Consider the following 19,208-nt stretch of genomic DNA (forward strand, 5'->3'; position numbering starts at 1 on the left):
TTGGCTAAACCTGCTTGACCAGGTAGATGGGAAACATGACGTAAGGTATGTGATTTCCGGGCCTCACTACCTTATGTAAATAAGCAGAGGTGGGGAATGTGTGTCTGGGACCTGGTTTCATTTTCACTCGGCTGCAGAAGGAAAATCAAACAGAGCAGTGTGTAGGGTACACAGTGAGGGGTACACAGTGAGGGGTACACAGTGAGGGATACACAGCGGTGGGGTACAGTGTATACAGCAGTGTGAGGGCGAACCGTGTAAAGAGCAGGGTGTGGGGTACACAGTGTGAGGCGTACATGGTGTGGGGTACACGGTGAGGGGTACGTGATGTGTGGGGTACGCAGTGAGGAGTACACGGTGTGAGGCTAACTATAGGGTGTGGGGTGCCCAGTGTGTGGGGTACGGTGTACAGAGCACAGTGTGGGTACTGGACACAGCGCAAAGCACCGGTTTCCTCCCCAGACAACAGGAGGATGGGCTCAGCTGCCAACCTCCAATATTACATCCTCAAGCTGACTCTGGTGGTCTCGGCCACACTGTTCTGGGTAAGTGTGAGTGAGTGAGGGAAGGGTGTGATGGAGTGAGGGAGGGGGTGAGGGAGGTAGTGAAGGGTGAAGAAGGTAGGGAGGGTGAGGGGGTGGGTGGAAGAGGGAGGGAGGAGGGAGGGAGGGAAGGAGGGAGGGATGGGTGGATGAGGGAGGGACTGGATGAGGGAGGGAGGGAGGGAGGGAGGGAGGAAGTGAGGGGGTGGGTGAGGGAGGTGGTAAGGGAGCGAGCGAGTGAGTGAGAAGCAAATGGAGAGAGTAAGGGGGCAGAAGGGAGAGGAGGATGGGGTGAGAGAGAGTGGGAAATACTCTGAACCACAGCCCCGTGGGAAGGGCAGCGTATAAATAAACGAGTAGTGATGGTGGTGGTTGTTGTTGTTGTTGTTGTTGTGTTGAGCAGCTGGTGGGGCTGGCCATTGTGTGCGTGGGCACCTACGCCGAGGTGGAGAGACAGCGTAACAAGACTCTGGGGGGCTTGTTCGTGGCCCCGGCGGTGGTCCTACTCCTCCTGGGGTCCCTCATCTTCTCCGTGGCGTTCGTGGGGATGGTGGGGGCCCTGAGAGACAACAAGCGGCTGCTCAGAGTGGTGAGTCAGGCCGAGACAGGGGACAAACCCCCCCCCACCCCAACCCACAACCCCACTCAGTGACCCTGAGCTCACACAGTCGGGCTGACACCCCAGCGCGAGGCTGATTGGGAGATGAGAGGTTAACTCCCGCCATTAAAGACTGCGCAGAGCGACAGAAGAACAGAAAGGAGTTTGTCACAGTCACTCGGTGTCCTGGCCAACGATCAATCACTCCCTCAAGCCCTCCGCCTCCCCCCCCTGGCCCCCCTCCACCTCCCCATCCCCTCCACCCTCCTCCCACCCAACCTCCCCGCCCTCCAGCCCCTCCTGATCCCAACCCCCAGTTGAGGTGTCCTCTCGACGTGAAAGTCACTGTGTAAATGTCATCTGTTGTTGTTGAGGTTAATATTTTGTTCAGCAGTTATCGTGTCAGGCCATAGTCTTACTCACTGGCACCGATGCACGTAGGAGTTGTTGGTTTTGCATTGCGTCTGCATTCAGTCGATATATTTCCTGATTTTCTCTGGTTCCTCTCGATTAATAGCCACATCGGTAACACTGCATGTGCCGTCTATTTGATTAATACTTTGCTGTAATATCTGCGAGTGACAGCTGACTGTCCTGTCTACATGTGGTTGTGAATCCAGATTATTGTGATGTTGTTGATTATTATGGCCCATGATGATTATTATCATCAATGCCAACAGCAATAATCCTTAATTTGATACAGTCGTCTCAAAGAGCTTCACAGGATGCATTGCGTAGTGTAGTGACTGAGTATTTTGTGGGGGGAACGTGGCAGCCAATTGCGCACAGCCAGTGTCCCGCAAACAGTCGTGGATTTAGTCACGGAAATTTTTTTTTTTCCGAAGGAAGGAATTATTACTCCCCGGAAAGTGATCCACCAACCAACTAACAACCAGGTTCCTAATCGCTGCTGGTAAACAGACACGTGTGTGCGTGTGTGTGTGTGTGAGAGTGTGTGCGCGTGTGTGTGTGGAGTAAGTAAGGAAACTTTTCTGAGGTTTCACCTCCGCCCAGGAATCGAACCCAAGTCCTCTGGCTTGCGAGGCGAGGGCTCTAACTACTGAGCTACGGTGATTCCCATGGAGACTGTGGAACTGCCCATCTCAGCCTGTGTTGGCGTCACTGATGATTACTTCTGACAGCAAATAGATGAATGAATCTCTCGGGCAAACCGCTGGTGACATGGCTAATGGGCAGGTTGAGTTGTTTCAGCTGAGCATCAAATGGCTTATTTATAAAACCAGGTGAAGTGCTGCTCTGGAGGTTTACTCTGCGGATCAGTGTTAATAGCCCCGCGGTACGTAGCCAACCTCCCAACGCTCGCAACCGTGATCCAGACATCCACTGTTACAGCGTGTGGCGGGAGGATTGGGTAAGAGAGTGTGGGAGAGAAAGGGGTGGGGGGGGAGAGAGAGGCAGATACTGAGAGAAAGAGGGGGAAAGAGAGGCAGATGGAGAGACGGTGGGGACAGAGCAAGAAAGAATGAAAGAGAGCTGGAGTTAGATTAGAAGATCGGCCATGAGTGAATGGCGGGGCAGTCTCGAAGAGCCGAATTGCCTACTCCTGCTCCTACATGTTATGTTACAGAGCGAGTCAGGGAAAGAGGGATGGAGAGGGAACACAGAGTGAAAGAGGGAGAGAGAGGTAGAGCGAGAGGGAAGACGGAGCGAGAGATCGTACGAGGGCGAAAGAGGGCGAAAGAATGAAAGTGTGAGGGGAACTAAGAGCGGTGAAATGAATGGAGGGATGTGTTGCAGGACATCAAGTGCAATAATAATGATGATAACCCTCGCATTTGATATAGCACCTCATCACATCGTCGAGGCGTCTCAAAGTGCTTCACAGAATAAATTGCAAAGTGTAGTGACTGTATATTTTGTGGGCGAAACGTGTCCCCGCAAACAGTCGTGGGCTGATTGAGCGACCACGTTGTTTTTTTTAGAGTTTATTACCTCCAATCAACTAACAACTGGGTTCCTACTCACTGCTGGTTAGCGGAGGCGTGCGTCTGTGTGTTTTGTAAGGAAACTTCCCCAAGGTTTCGCCCCCGACCTGCCCGGGAATCGAACCCGTGTCCTCTGGCTTGCGAGGTGAATGCTCTAACCACCAAACTACATTGCTCTGCGTAGCACCCCTCATTCTGCCTGAACGCTGCTATATAAATGCAAGCTGCTGTGCTTCCCATTCTCAAACACTCTCCCTGGCTTTTGCACCTCCGCAGATGAGCTCCGCGTCTGCTGAGAGATCTCTCTCCTCTCACTCGCTGGTTCCTGCAGCGCTATACATCTCCTTCTCTCTTTTCTCTTCAACTTGCCCATACGTCTTTCCCTCTCAGGCAGACACACACGTACGCTCTGCGTACAAAATATATTGCTTTCCCCTTGCGCAGTGCAAAACGTATGAGAATTTTAACCCAGATCTCAAAACCGTGTTGCAGAATATACTTCTCTTCCCTCCAACTCTCACTGAGTAACCCTGAGGCTAAAAATGCTCAATATATATATATATATACACACACTCAATTATTTGGGGATTGGACAGGTGACAACAGCTTGCATTTATATAGCGCCTTTCACACGTGGGGCAAGGTCTCGAGCGCTTAACAGTAGACGGAGAGAGAGAGAGCGAGAGGCTCTGCCCCATTGAGCACATGATCGATAAGCCGTGTCGTTGGCAGTGTTTAAGGCGATGTGAAACAAGCTTTAATCCCATCAGGTGGCTGCCCAGGAGCAGCAGGTTCTGGCCTCACGTTTATCTGAGTCAGGCTCTGAGCTGATCGGATTGTGGATTTCCCGGCGAGGAAAATCGGCTCTTAATTACTGTCCGCAACGATCCCCTCGGGCTGTGGCTACACCCGGACCCACTGGCCCACAGTTTGCCTGTGCGCGTGTCAGTCTGACAGCCCACGTCTGTCCCCCACCTGCACCGCCCGCCCACAGACCCAAGTTTATCCAACACAATGTTTATACGACACATCCGTGCCCTGACCCTCTCTGCCTTACAAGCACCTTTCACATGAGGTGGGGGAGGTCACCAGGGAGGGATGGAGGGAGGAGAATGGGAGCCAAAATGGAGTGTGAGGGGTGTTGGGGGGAAGATGGTCTTCAGACGTGCCTTGAACGAGAGTAAGGGCAATTTGGAGGGTCTCCGGGAAGGAGCTGAGGGAGAGAGCAAGCGTGTGTGGGTGGGGGGGGGGGGCATGGGGTGGAAGTGAGGAGATGGAATGAGACATTGGCTCTGTGTAGGTGTGTGTGTGCGGGGTGGGGAGGTGGGGGTGGTCTCTGGGACAGTTGGGTATTAAAACAAATGTAATTTGCGGGGAAGGCGTTTGCTGAGGATTCCGGGAGCTTGTGAATGAGATTGAGAACGGATGTAATGAGAAGGCGCAGTAAATGTCACCGCTCGTTCATCCGACTGAAACCTGCTTTATCTCTCCTTCTCATCTCCCCTCGTTCCTTCCAATCGTAGATCCTTGAAATTTAAAGTCGTTTTTTATCCCTCCTTCCTCCCTCCCTCACTCATTCTCTCACTCCCTCACTCCCCTCTCCCTCCCTCCCTCACTCACTCATTCACTCACTCCCTCACTTACTCCCTCACTCACTGCCTTCCTCCTCCTTCTCTCCCTCTCTTCCTCCCTTATTCCGGGTTTGATTTTCCATCACTCAGCGGCTGTTTTCAGAAGCTCAGACATATAAAGAAAATGCAACATCTATTGCTATGGGCCGTGGCTGTGTTATGGGTCTGACTGATCCATCACTGAAAAACACTGAGAAATTTCCTCTGCGGAATGATTTCGGGTGTGTGTAAAAAAAAAAGTAATGATGATAATAAATAATAGTAATAAATAGTAATGATGCTGATAATCCTTTCGTTTGACACAGCGCCTAATCGACTCGGGCTCAAAGAGCTGCTGCGAGAGGGGATTTGCTGTAAAGTGTAGTGACTATGTTGGGTGGGTTGATTGGGGTGTGGATGGAGGTTGTGAGATGAGGGAAACCCTCTGCTCAGTCGCTCTCTCTCTCTCTCTCTCTCTCTCACGCTCCCTCTCTCTGTCTCCCCACAGTTCCAATGGATTCTTTTCACCGTCTTGTGTCTCCAGTTGACTTTCATCGTGGTGTTCGTGCTCTGCAGGAACAAGGTGAGAGCCTGAGAGCGAGCGAGAGAGGCTCCCTTTGAAACAAAGCTCATCGAGACCTCAATAGAGTCTGTGGTCATCCAAAGCAGAAGTTTGAGAGTAAAGGGCCCTCGAGCCCCCTCAAGCCCCCTCCCCCACCTCGAGCCCATTAAAATACAACTTTCCAGGCATCTTCCTCCAAACTCATACAGTCGTGGGGTGGGGGCAAGTCTACACTATCTCGCTGAACCATGGTGTCTTGTTTGACCCTCAACTGTCCTTTCTATCCTACATCCGTGCCATGACCCTCTCTGCCTTCCCCCACTTCCGCAACATCACCCGGCTCCACCACAGCCTCACCCCCCACCCGTCTCTCTCTCTCTCTCTCTCTCTCCTCTCCTCTCTTGGGGATTTCCACGTGTAGGTGGGATACGTGGAATTCTCAGTTGGGTTTGGTCTTGAGACGTGATGGGTCAGACACCCAGCTGGGCAAAAAAAATTCCTCTCCTCTCTCTCCGTTTCTCTCTCTCCTCTATCTCTCTCTCTCTCTCTCTCTCTCCCCCTCTCTCCTCCTCTCCTCACGCTGATGATGAAGATGATTTCCTGGTGTCTCAGGTCCTCGGGATATTCAAGGCTAACGTGCAGGAGGGGATCAGACATTACTACGATGATCTGGATTTCAAAAACATTCTGGACAAAATCCAGGTCAAGGTGAGTCTTGCTGTCTGAGGGAGCAAGGGAGCGAGATAGAGAGGTAGGCAGAGGGAACGGGGCTGGGAGATAGGGAAGGAGCAAGGGAGGGAGGGGGCGAGAGAGGAAGATAGGGAGGGAAGGAGGGACGGAGAGAGCGAGATAGCGAGGGAGGGAGCAAGCGGGTCAGGGAGTGAGGGAGGGAGCAAGAGAGGGAGGGACGGAGGCACTCGGACTATGTGTAGTTCATGCAATGGAAGAGCTCAGGGGTTGTAATGGGTTGTGTGAATGTGTGTGTATGTGTACGCAGGTTGCATTTGTATGTGTGTGTGTGTACGTATGTGTGTGTATATGTGTGTGTGTGTGTTTGTATATGGTGTGCATGTGTGTGTGTGTATATCTGTGTGATTTCAGCTCCGCGTCCGCTAATGTCAGCCTCAGGCTGCGGACTCCTGAATAAGTTTATGCTTGCTGTAAGGCGGAGGTTTGGTATCATGGTTTGTGTCGGCTCTGCCTTTGCTGGATTTACGGACAGACAGGGAGAGAGAACGAGAGAAAGAGAGAGAAGAGAGAGAGAGAGAGAGATTTGCTCGGGAAAGTAAAATAAAGGTGATTTATTATTCAGTCCGATCGGCCAGTTTTAATGCTCGGAAAATCTCATTCATTGCTGGCAGTTCCCGTTCTGGTGTGAAATCTTCCCTCTGGGTTTAACACTGAATAATTGATGTTATATTACCAACCACTGAGCGAACCTTCATACCGTCCGCATTCACTCCGCGGCCGATGGCGGGGACACAGCCCTGTGCCAATCTGCTTCTGCTTTCGCCCGCAGAACTACACAGTCACTACACTCACTGTCTCGGAGGCTCCTCTCTTGCCTCAGAGACAGAAGCTGCGGGTTCAGACCCTCCACGTTGGGGACTTTAAACTCGCGCAGTCCAGGCTGACGAAGGGTTGGGGGTGGGGGGGGGGTGGGGGTCAGGGTCCCTGCCACTCTGCCCCCACCCTGTGGAACTCTATCCCGCAGTCCCTCCGTCTCGCCCCCTCCCACGCCTCCTCCCTCGCCCCCTCCCTCACTTCCTTCAAGACCCATCTCAAGACCCTCCTCCTCAAGCGTGCTTTTGACCTCCCTGCTTCCCCCCCTCTCCCCCCCTCCCCCCCCCATCGGTTCCGTAACTCTGTCTGTCCAGCGCCATGGGACGTCCTCCCGACGTGAAAGGCACTCTTTACGTATAATGTTGTTGCTGTTGTTTGGGGGAGAGCACGGGGGGGTGGGGGGGGGTAGCGGGACTGATCGAGAGCTCTTCCAAAGAGCCGAATGGCCCCCAATGGGCCGAATGGCCTCCTTCTGTGCTGTAATATTCTATGTTTCTCTGATTCTAGGGGTGGGGTGGGGGGGGGGGGGGGTGGTTGGTGAGAGTGAGTGGATATGATCTGATTTCCCCTCTCCTGCTTCCACAGCTGTGTTTGAAGGAGTCTTAATTTTTTTTCCCACTTACATCATTTTTTCTCCAGACTCTCAGAGCAAAGAGGAGAAAAGGCTGAGGATTCTTTGTGTGGCTCAGTAATGGCCCCGGCATCAGCCCCGCGCTGGGAAAGATTGTCAGGAAAATAGCTTCCAGCTCCCCGACTCGCATGGGGATAGCAGTGTGTGAGAGTGTGTGAGTGTGTGAGTGTGTGTCTGTGAGTGTGTATGTATGAGCGCGTGTGAGAGAGTGTGTGTGAGTGTACATGAGAGTGTGTGTGAGAGAGTGTGTGTGAGTGTACGTGAGAGTGGTGTGTGTGAGAGAGTGTGTGAGTGTACATTAGAGTGTGTGTGTGTGAGAGAGTGTGTGTGAGCGTATAGGAGAGTGCGTGTGAGAGAGTGTATGTGAGTGAGTGTGTGTGAGAGAGTGTATATGAGAGTGTGAGAGAGTGTATGTGAGTGAGTGTGTGTGTGTGTGAGAGTGTATATGAGAGTGTGTGAGAGAGTGTATGTGAGTGAGAAAGTGTGTGAGAGAGTGTGTATGACTTTGTGTGTGAGAGTGTGTATGTGAGTGTGTATGAGAGTGAGAAAGTGTGTGTGAGAGTGTGTATGTAAGTGTGTATGAGAGTGTGTGTGTGTATGTTGGGGTGGGGACAATGTATATGTGTGAGGGTCAGTGAGTGCGTGTGAGGTCAGTGTGTGTGGGTGGGGGGTTGGCGGTGTGTGATTGCGGGGGGACAGGCAGTGTGTGTGAGGGGCAGTGTGTGTGAGGGGCAGTGGGTGGGTGGGTGGGGGGTTGGCGGTGTGTGATTGCGGGGGGACAGGCAGTGTGTGTGAGGGGCAGTGTGGTGGGCGGGGGGGGTTGGCGGTGTGTGATTGCGGGGGGACAGGCAGTGTGTGTGAGGGGCAGTGTGCGTGGGCGGGTGGGGGGTTGGCGGTGTGTGATTGCGGGGGGGACAGGCAGTGTGTGTGAGGGGCAGTGTGCGTGGGCGGGGGGGGGGGGTTGGCGGTGTGTGATTGCGGGGGGGACAGGCAGTGTGTGTGAGGGGCAGTGTGCGTGGGCGGGGGGGGGGGTTGGCGGTGTGTGATTGCGGGGGGGACAGGCAGTGTGTGTGAGGGGCAGTGTGCGTGGGTGGGTGGGGGGTTGGCGGTGTGTGATTGCGGGGGGACAGGCAGTGTGTGTGAGGGGCAGTGGTGTGAGGGGCAGTGGGGTGGGCGGGGGGGGGGGGGTTGGCGGTGTGTGATTGCGGGGGGGACAGGCAGTGTGTGTGAGGGGCAGTGGGGTGGGCGGGGGGGGGGTCGGCAGTGACAGTGACACAGTCAGTCTGTTTGACTTTCTCAGCTATGATCTGAAGCCAGACACCTGCTGCCTACTGCGTTCCTTTCTGGAGGGGATGGCGGGGGTGGTGGTGTGTGTGGGGGGGGGGAGAGAGAGCGATGCTGAGTGAGTGACTACAAACCAAGGGTGTAATTACAAAGGCATTCATTCTTCTTCCCCCCCCCCCCCCCCACCCCCCTTCCCCCTCTCTCCGCCTGCCTTTCATTTCACACCAGCCTTAGAGAGTACTGGCAGCTTTCACACAAAGCCTTCACCTGCTGCAGTGAGGTCTGGCCTTGGGTCTATCGCGTTCGCACACATTGTCTTCGCCCCCTTTCCCCCCCCCCCCCCCCCCCCCACCGCTGGCTGCTCACAACGCCCCCCCCACCACCCCCCCACCACCCCTTGCTCAAAAAATCCTCACACTGAATTCCTGTCAACCAACCGTGCGACCTGTTTCCCTCTCTCTCCTCTCCTCTCTCCCTTTCTCCCTCTCCTTTCCTTCCTCTCGTTCCGCTCTCTCGTCTCTCTCTCTCTCCCTCTCTCTCTCTCCCTCCTCTCGCTTCCCGGCCTGGTTAAGCGCTCCGAGACGCCGTCCGGCGTGGAGGGCGCTCTATAAATCCAAGTTGTTGTTGTTGTGATGGGCGCTTTATATAAATGAAGCTGTTGCCTTGCTGGTCGTCAGTTTTCGCCGTCGGCAGAAATTAAGAGCTCAAGAAGGGGTCTGTCGGTGTACTGGCTGACAATTCCAACCCCCCCGACCCCCCGCAACCCACCCCTCCTCTCCCCCTCACCCTCCGTTCCCCCCCACCCACCCCACTCCTCCCCCCCCCCCCCCATTCAAAAACCATTGATTTCACAGCTGATTGTGGGGACGTTGCTGTGTGCAAATTGGCTCCACCGCGGTCAAGCTCTCGGAGAGACAGAGAGAGAGAGAGAGAGAGACGCTGCCCGGCGTGATGGGGGCGGTGTAAAAGCAAGTTGTCGTCGTCGTTGTTTTTTTTTTGCCGGACGCCGTGTCCTTGAAGAAGGAACCCTCGGCGCAGCAGCGTCGAGACTCCGTCTGGGGTGGGAGGTGGTTGTCAGAGATGGGAGTCTGAGCTCGGACACTGGCCGGTGTGCGTGTGTGTGCGCGCGCGTGACCAGCCATGTGTGAGGACAGCGGGTCAATAAGAGAAGCGATTCACTGGCTCAGTCCCTCTCTCTCTCTCTCTCTCTCTCTGCTCGCGGCGAGGGTTTTGAAGGAACTGGAGGGGGAAATGTCAATGGGTTTTCTAAGTGAAGCTCATCTCGTCGCCGCAGAGAGACTGAGCTGCTCTCACTACACCCTCAACTGTGCTCCCAGCAAGCGTCAGAGCGCACGCCAGGCTCACACGCTCACACGCGGCTCCGAGCCTCACACACTGCCCGATACACACGCGCCAACACACGCATAGTGATTGCTGCATACACGTACATAACTCAACACACGTGCACACGCACGTGCATCTACAATCCTCCCCCCCCCCACGCCGCCGACCCCGACTCCCGACCACAGGATTGCTCCCGTTACATCCAGGAATAACACCGATCCTCGCTGCGAGCGAGCGTGTGCCACCCACAAACACACAGTCACTACACTTTACAGGAAACCGTTCGAAGCGCTTGGGATCGCTTTCCGGAGGTAGAAGCATAGAATTATAGAATATTACAGCAGAGGAGGAGGCCATTCGGGCTATCGGGGCCCGTGCTGGATCTTTGAAAGAGCCACCCAATCATCCCCATTCCCCCCACTCTCTCCCCCCCCCCCCCCCCCCCCCCCCCCAAACCCCTGCAAATAGGAGCAGCTGTAGCCATTGTCAGACATGTTGTTGGTATTTATTATGTGTTTCTGTTTTTGCCGACAGTTTGCGTGTTGTGGGGGCGACGAGTACATGGACTGGGAGGCCAATCAGTACCACGCATGTCAGGCCCCGGGTCCCTCTGCATGTGGCGTGCCTTACACATGCTGTGTGCGGGAGCAGGTCAGTCACACCCGCCCCCCCACCCTTCCCCTCCTCACTAGCCCAGCGCTCCCCCCCCAGGCCAGTGCTCCCCACTAGCCCAGTGCTCCCCCCCCACCCCCAACCCAGCACTCCCCCCACCCCCCAGCGCTCCCCCCACCCCCAGCGCTCCCCCACCCCCAGCGCTCCCCCCACCCCCAGCGCTCCCCCCACCCCCAGCGCTCCCCCCACCCCCAGCGCTCCCCCCACCCCCAGCGCTCCCCCCACCCCCAGCGCTCCCCCACCCCCAGCGCTCCCCCCACCCCCAGCGCTCCCCCACCCCCAGCGCTCCCCCCACCCCAGCGCTCCCCCACCCCAGCGCTCCCCCCACCCAGCGCTCCCCCCACCCCCAGCGCTCCCCCCACCCCCAGCGCTCCCCCTCTCCCCCCCCCCCCCCACCACGCCAGCCCCGACACAACAAGGGGCAAATGCTAGGATTATTATTGACGGGGACGTTGCTGAGGGGGTCAAACGTGGAAGCTGCTATTTGCCCACAAACACCCAGTGTCTCTGCACCTGGACAGTAGGATTGCGTGAAACGCTTTCAGACGATGTGCCGCACGAGTTCTGCTGATGAAAGCACTGACTGCGGTGAGTGCTGACTGCGGCGCCAGAGGAGAGTTTGTCTGTCCGGCTGAGGCCGTGCGCTCTCGGCCAAAAATTAATCCTGTTTCAATAATGAGCGTCCTGACTCCTGCTTCTCACTCCTGATTTATGAGTTAGATTGCGGAATGCCACCACGGGGGAGAGGAGAGGGGGTGGGGGGGACGGGGGGGGGGGGGGGGTGGGCGGAGGCCGAGAGGGCTGTCAATAAAGCAATTTAATTCACCGTGAGTTACTGAGCTCGATGCAGTGCAATGTGAGCCGTTGCCAGGAGTGGAGGGGGGAATGGTAATCAATTCAGTGTGTGTGTGTGTGTGTCTGTGTGAGTACGTGAGTGTGTGTCTGTGTGAGTGAGTGTGTGTGTGTGAGTGTGTGTGTGTGTCTCTGCCCCCACCCTTGACTCCAGGACCCACTGCTGTCCTGACAGAATGTCCACCAGACATCAATCCTGGACGAGAGCGAACTTTCTCCAGTTGAACGTCTTGTTGAGCCGAGGCTCTCCCCGTTGGCTCCGCGACCCTATCCACCCCCATCCTCGCCCGACTCCACCGGCTTCCCGTCGCACAGAGGATACAGTTCAAGATCCTGGTCCTCACCTTCAAAGCCCACCATGGTTTTGCTACCCCCGACCTCTGCCACCTCCTAACCCCCCACCACCCTGTTCGCTCCCTCCACTCAGCGGGCTCCTGCCTGCTTCACGTCCCCCGCCTTGCTCGCCCCACTATCCCTCGGCGGGCCTTTTGCCACTCTGCACCCACCCTCTGGAACTCCATCTCGCCCCCTCCCTCATCACCTTCAAGACTCACCCCGAGACCCTCCTCTTCGACTGCGCTTTCGATCTCCCTGCTCCCCCCCCCACTGCCCTTCAACCTCCCCCACTCCGACCCTCAGCTCGGATCCGTAACTCTGTCTGTCCAGCGCCTTGGAATGTCCTCCTGACGTGAAAGGCCTCCCTCCTTCCCACCCCTCCCTCCCTCCCTCCCTTATTATTCTCTGTAATAACCTGTGAGGATTCTCTCAGCACCTGAATTACTCTCCACATTAATTGTCTGAAGCCCTGACTGTAATTCTCCGACTCGCGATAATAATGCTTTAGCTGTCCCCAAATATTGACTGGTTAATGGTTCAACTCTTGCATTTTTAATTAGTTTTTTTAATATCTTTATGTCTGATCGAGCTCCCAGCCAGTCAGCCAGCTAGTCAGTCAGACAGTCAGTCAGTCTATCTGTCTGTCTGTCAGCCAGACAGTCAGACAGACAGACAGTCAGCAAGACAGCCAGACATTCAGCCAGACAGCCAGACAGGAGGGAATAAGACACCCGCAGCAGTATCTAATCTACAGCAAGAGATTTCCCGAGAGGGAGAATATAAACAGATTGCTGTGAAGCAGATTGGGATGATCTCGCAGCAATTCTCCGTCCAATTTCCTGTCCGACTGAAAGGCTCGTGACTTGTCATTGAGAGAGGAGGGTGATGGGAACGGTCTATCCACACGCAGTGCCTGTAGGGCACACGCAGACCCTCAGGGGGGATTGTAGGATGTGTGGGGGGCGCGCGGAGGGGGGGGGGGAAGAGGGTCAAGGTTTCTGCTAGCGAACTGCGTGTCTGCGTATGTGCGTCTGTGTGCGTGCAAATTGCCTATGTCTGTGAGGTGTGTCAATGTGTATGTTTATATGTGCGCGTATATGATAGCATGTGTATTGTGTGTGCGTGCGTGAGTGCGTTTGTCTGTGTAGTGCGTACGTGTGTACCTTTGTAGGTGTGCGTAAATGAGTGCGTGTGTACAGTGTGAGTGCGTGTTTGTGGGCGAAGGCAAATTGCGTATACCTGCCGTGTTGTGTGCTCTGTCAGGAGGGCGATGTGATCAACACTCAGTGTGGCTATCAGGCGCTCCGGCTGGAGGTAAGAGCTTGGGGCCGTGTGGGTGGGGGGGGGGGTGGGGGTGTGGTTGGTGTGGGAGAGAGAGGGGAGGGAGGAGGGGAAGGGGATAAGGGGATCTCACTCCATGTCCACGTTCAGACTCTCTCCTGACTCATCTGGAGTCCTTGCCCCAATTGGATTGCTCCCCCATATCCCCCACCTGCTCGGACACACCATCGGCAGTCTGACCTTCAGCCTCTCTGCCCCACCCTTTGGAACTCCATCCCACAGACCCTTCGCCTCGCCCCCCCCCTCCCTCCCTTCTCGCCTCCTTCAAGGCCAGTCTCGAGACCCTCTTCTTCTTCGACTGCACCTTCGGTCACCCTCCTACCCCCACCCTCCCTGTCCTCTACCCCTCCTTGATCCTAACCCCCATCTGTAATATCATCTGTTGTCGCTGAACCTCTCCTCTGTCAGGAGCTCGGTCATTCCCATCGTAGTGCTCCGTCCTAGCGTTGTGGGTGATGCTGTGGGTGATGCTGTGGGTGGTAGCGGGTGCTGTTGTGGTGGTGGTGGGTGTTATCAAGGTTAATGGTGTGTGTGTTGCTGTGGGTGGTAGCGGGTGCTGTTGTGGTGGTGGTGGGTGTTATCAAGGTTAATGGTGTGTGTGTTGCTGTTGACAGCGAGTGGAGACCGATGGCTATATCTACGCTCGAGGCTGTGTTGACGCTATTTCGCTGTGGTTCGAAGACAATCTCAGCGTCATGGTGGGCATTCTGGTGGCCATGCTCCTCCCCCAGGTAATCACCTCCCCCTGTCCTGCCCTCAGCCCCACCGCCCCCACCCCCACCAGCCTAGCTTTGCCCTGCCCCCGGCCCCCAGACCCCACCCAGTCCCTGCCTCCATCCAACTCCACTCCACCCATCCCCGTACCCTGTCCCCAGCCCTGCGCCGAGCCCCACCTCCCCTGGCACGAGCCCCTCCCCATCCACCCTCGACCCCTCCAGCCCCGCGCAACCTGCCCTTGCCCCCTGCTTGGCCCACCCGGCCTACGATCCCACGACATCAAAGGGAGGAAAAGCCAACAGGTTCCAACGACGCAGCTGAGTCTCTGACATCTCTGCTCAGTAAAGTGGGGGCAAACCACTCGCTCTGGCAATGCTCGCTCTGCCTCGTACTTGGCCGCCTGAAAGGCAGAGGGAGCATTGCCAGAGCAGAGGTGCGGAGATTTTTACGCATCGCATCTCAGCTGGTGTGAGCGAGCGACTGATCTCTGGTGTCAGGGGCCAGGCCGAGATAAGGCAGGACCATCCAGCCTTGAAATGAGGTGGGACCAGAGATGCCCTAATGAGATCCTTTTCCTGGCCTGCGGCATCTTAAACCAACCTCAACTGCTCCACGTTTGCTCTGATCGTAATGAAATGCCTGCTGTAATCTCTTCACCCTCACCTGACCCCAGCCTCACCCACCCAGCCCCTCAACCCCAACCTCACCCCACTCCCCCTCATCGACACCCAAACCCAGTCCCACACCCACACCCTCACCTTACCCCCACCCGCACCTCACCTACCCCCACCCAGCCCCTCACCCGCATCTCCACCCTCACTTCAACTTCAATCCAACTTCACCCCACTCCTCTCACCCCCAGTCTTATCCCCAACCTACCCCTCCCCCCAATCTCACCCCACTCTCCCTTACCCACACCCGAACACAGCCCTTCGCCCACATCCCTCACCTATTACCCATCCACCCCCAATCTCACCCCCAGCCTCCCCTTCCCCCCGATCTGACCCCAACTTCCCACTCCTGCCAATCTCACCCCATTCTCCTTCACCCCACCCCCTCCTCACCATCACCCCCAACCTCACCCCACTACTGCTCAACATCACCCCAGCCTCACCCCACTCCCTCAACCCCACCCTCTCGAGGTTGAGTAGTACCAGATTCACATCCTCTTGCCCGGTAGCTCGATGGGCTGGATACGGGGGCAGAGAGCACTGTATTATCATTGACGCCATCTTTCAAAGGGGACCTTTAACCCTCACTCTTCGTCCAGGCTTCATCTAGGCGGATTTTAAAGATCTCCCTCCCCACCCCACCCAACCCATCCCCCCCCACCCATCCCGCTGCGCGAGTGGAAAAGAGAAGAGAGTTTCCTCGCCGACAATCTCCACTTCTCTATCTCTCCATCACCATCCCCCCCCCACTCCACCCACCCCAATGAAATCAATCGCCCGCTCACCCCTGTTCGCGAGGACGTCGCTGTGTGCAAACTGGCTGACGTGTCCCCAGTCACTACACTTTACAGTATTGGTATATATATATATATATAGAGAGAGAGAGAGAGAGAGTGATTGGAGTGCGTGTATGATGGGAGGGGGAGAGGGGAGTGTGGTCGAGGGCAAAATCGTGCACAAACTCCCTGAGCGAGCGCATGCGGTGAAGCTCGGCTCAAACCAGCCATTGACTAACATCTCCCTGAGCTCAGCATCTCTCTCCTTCGAGGTCACTCTTGTTCTCCCTCACTCTCGTTTTCTCTCTCTCTCTCTCCCTCTCTCTCTCACTCACTCTTGTTCTCTCCCTCTCGCTCTTGTGCTCTATCACTCTTCTCGTTCCAACTCTTTGCTCTCGCTCGCTCGTTTTAATCCCTTGTCACCCTCCCCCCCCCTCTCTCTCTCTCTCTCTCTCTCTCTCTCATTCGTTCCCTCTCCCCCTCTCTCGTTCATTCTCTTTCTCCCCCTCTCTCTCGTTCCATCTTCTTTCTCTCTCGTTCCCCCTCTCCCCCTGACCTCACGCAATTGACGGACACTCTGACCAGTTGCCAAGTGTAGCGCAGACTGTGTGGCCCCTGTTATTAACCTCTCTCCCATCATCTCGCTGCCCATCACAGGGAAACTACAGTGACTTTCTCTCCTCACAAACACTCTCTCCTTCTCTCTCTCTCTCTCTCTCTCTCTCTCCGTCTCTTGCTTTGCCACTTTCCCATTCACATCACAAGTACCCTCTGCCAGCATTGCCCCCTCTCGCTGTCTGTCTCTTTGTCTACTGTCTGTCCGTCTCTCTCTTTCTTTCTCTTGCTCTCTCTGTCTGTGTGTCTGTCTGTCTGTCGCACTCTCTCTCTTACTCTCTCCTCTCTCTCCGCTCTCTCCTCTCTCTCTCTCTTGTTCTCTCTCCCCTCTCTGGCTCCCTCTCTCGGTATCTCTCGCTCTATCCTGTAATTTATGTAATTAACTGAGCAAAGTTCCCATAACGAGTCTTTTTTTTCTCTTCATCCCATCCATCTCACAGTCACGTTCTCGCTCTCACCAGTCCTGACACAATCTCACTCACAGAGTCTCACGTTCAAACTCACACACACTCACATACAGTCACGTACGCTCACACACAGTCACACATACTCTCACACGCAGTCGCACATACTCTCACACGCAGTCGCACATACTCTCACACGCAGTCGCACATACTCTCACACACAGTCACACCTTCTCTCACACACAGTCGCACCTTCTCTCACACGCAGTCGCACTACTCTACACGCAGTCGCACTATCTCACACGCAGTCGCACATACTCTCACACACAGTCACACCTTCTCTCACACACAGTCGCACCTTCTCTCACACGCAGTCGCACATACTCTCACACGCAGTCGCACATACTCTCACACAGTCACACCTTCTCTCACACACAGTCGCACATACTCTCACACGCAGTCGCACATACTCTCACACGCAGTCGCACATACTCTCACACGCAGTCGCACCTTCTCTCACACAGTCACACCTTCTCTCTCACACAGTCGCACCTTCTCTCACACACAGTCACACCTCTCTCACACAGTCGCACATACTCTCACACACAGTCGCACATACTCTCACACGCAGTCGCACATACCTCACACGCAGTCGAACTGATGCAGTGTCTGATCTGTGGGCGGGTGTGAGTGAGTGGCGCTGGGCTGCGCCGGCGCTGCCTACAGTGAAATGCTAATGAAAAGTCTTCAATTATTGAGCCGATTCCTGGGTTCCGTATTAATTGCAATTTCTTCAAAGCATTTGTTCCGGGAAAGAGGGTTTTCGTTAAAGGAGAAATCTTTATACTGCCCGTGTGCGTGTGTGTCAGTGTGTGTGTGTGTGTGTCAGAGTGTGTGTCTGTGTGTAGGATTGTGTGAGTGAGTGAGTGTGTGAGTCTCCAGATTTCGCCCACAAAATACACAGTCACTTCACTTCGCAGTGTATCCCGTGAAGCGCTTTGAGACGCCTCGAAGACGTGATAAGGCGCTGCATCAAAGGCCAGGATTATTATTTTTATTTGATTCCAAGACCCTCTCACTCGTTTTCATATCCCTTCGCGCCCCGACACCTCCCTCCCTCCCTCCCTCTCCCACCCGTTCACCCCCCACCGCCCGCCCCCCCCCCCCCCACCAAACCCACATCCCGCTGCCTCCTCACGGCTGGCTCCGGGCTCCTGTTGTCCTGACGTTCCACCATCGCTTCCACGAACCTCTGTCGCTCTCTCTCCCTCTGTCGCTATCTAATCCCCCCCCATCCTTCCCCATCTTCGGGTCAGGCCGGTGGAAAGTACAAGTTGTTGTTGTTGTTGACTGGGTCGTGCTGCTCCTCTCCGTCTGCTAGTGGCGGAGGGAGGGAGGGAGGGTGGGAGGGAGGTGGTGGGGGGGGGGGGGCGGAAGGAGGGAGAGTGAGAGAGGAGGAGGCGGAGGGGGGGTGGGGGAGAGTGAATCTGCTGTGTATAAGCGGAGAGAGTGTTATCAGTGTTATGCCGCTCTGACTGCTGCTACACCGTGTCCTACTGCTGATTGGAAAGTAATTGAATCTGCGGGATATGGGGCCATCATCCGAGAGGGTGTCCGATGGCCTGATGTACCGTATCAGAGCATCGTAAAGTCGCAGGAACGTTCAGTTATTAATAGTGATGATAATATTCCGTGTCAGTCAGGCGGCGACTTTTGTCACCGAGCTTCGCAGGACAGACTCGCCGTAAAGTGCAGTCACTGTATTATTGAGGCCAAACAGTTCGAGCTCAGAAATGTCCCCGAAAAACAGCCGAGAGGAGGCGAGAGGGGGAGCAATTTTATGGAGGGGGAGGGCACCTCCAACAATAAGGGCTCTCTCTCTCTCTCCCTCCCCCCCCCCCACCCCCTCACTCTGTCACCCCCGAGCTAAAGATTGCAGCCTGGAATACAGGAGCTATAACATTCCTTGACGTGTGCGATTGGGGTGTGTGTGGGGGGACGGGGTGTGTGTGGGGGGGGGGAAGGGTTGGGGGTCGAACCCACAGCTCCTGAATTCCGGAGGGTGTTTCGAGACGTCCTCCCCTCGTGACAGGCGCTGTGTAAATGTCATTTGTTGTTGTTGTGTAAATTGTATCTTGACTTTGTGTGAATTCCGCCCTCTTCCCCGGCTCCCCTTCTCTCCCCACACCCCCACTTCTCCCTGACCCCCCCTCCGCGCCCCTTCTCTCTCTCGCTCTCTCCCCACCGTCTCTGGCAGCTGGTGGGAAGTGTTCTGACCTGGAGTTACCTGAAGACCCTGCCAGGGAGCGGGGACCTGGTGGACGGTTTCAGGGCGTTGAGGGCCTTTGAGGATGTGGACGTGTCGGGGGCCGGCTGGTGTCTGTGTCTCCCCAGGGAGGGGGGGTACCAGCCGCTGGACATCGGAGCCAAAGACTACCTCTCGGGGGAGGAGTGGTGACCCCCAGCCACGGCGAGCAACAGTGAGACTCAACCAACAGCAGGTGGAAGGTCTTGCTGTCTTATTGTTACTGGGGTGGTCCTCCAGGGTGGGGGGTGGGCTGGGTGTGTGTGGGGTGGGGGGGAACATGTGCGGGGGGGGAATGGGGACTTACCACCACAACCTCTGAACCCTGTGGAGTACTTTGAGATGTCCCAACCCTGAAAATAAATGTCATTTGTTGTTGTTTGGTCTGAAACCCTCTCCCCCACCTCCTCACCTATAGCTGTCTGTTCCTCTGTCTCTA

At 55.7% G+C, this 19,208-nt stretch overlaps 1 protein-coding gene across 1 annotated transcript; it reads left to right on the top strand.

Moving 5' to 3' along the window:
• On the top strand, window positions 1-18,928 carry LOC103191024 (tetraspanin-15-like). The gene is made up of 8 exons (XM_042344524.1): window positions 1-545; window positions 946-1,131; window positions 5,205-5,279; window positions 5,871-5,966; window positions 10,615-10,731; window positions 13,204-13,254; window positions 13,896-14,012; window positions 18,722-18,928. Exons 1-8 carry the CDS (start codon window positions 474-476, stop codon window positions 18,920-18,922), a joined length of 915 nt encoding a protein of 304 aa, XP_042200458.1. The 5' UTR covers window positions 1-473; the 3' UTR covers window positions 18,923-18,928.
• The last annotated feature ends 280 nt before the right edge of the window (window positions 18,929-19,208 follow it).

Source organism: Callorhinchus milii, unplaced genomic scaffold (genome assembly GCF_018977255.1).
Source record: "Callorhinchus milii isolate IMCB2004 unplaced genomic scaffold, IMCB_Cmil_1.0 Scaffold28, whole genome shotgun sequence".
Lineage (NCBI taxonomy): Eukaryota > Metazoa > Chordata > Chondrichthyes > Chimaeriformes > Callorhinchidae > Callorhinchus > Callorhinchus milii.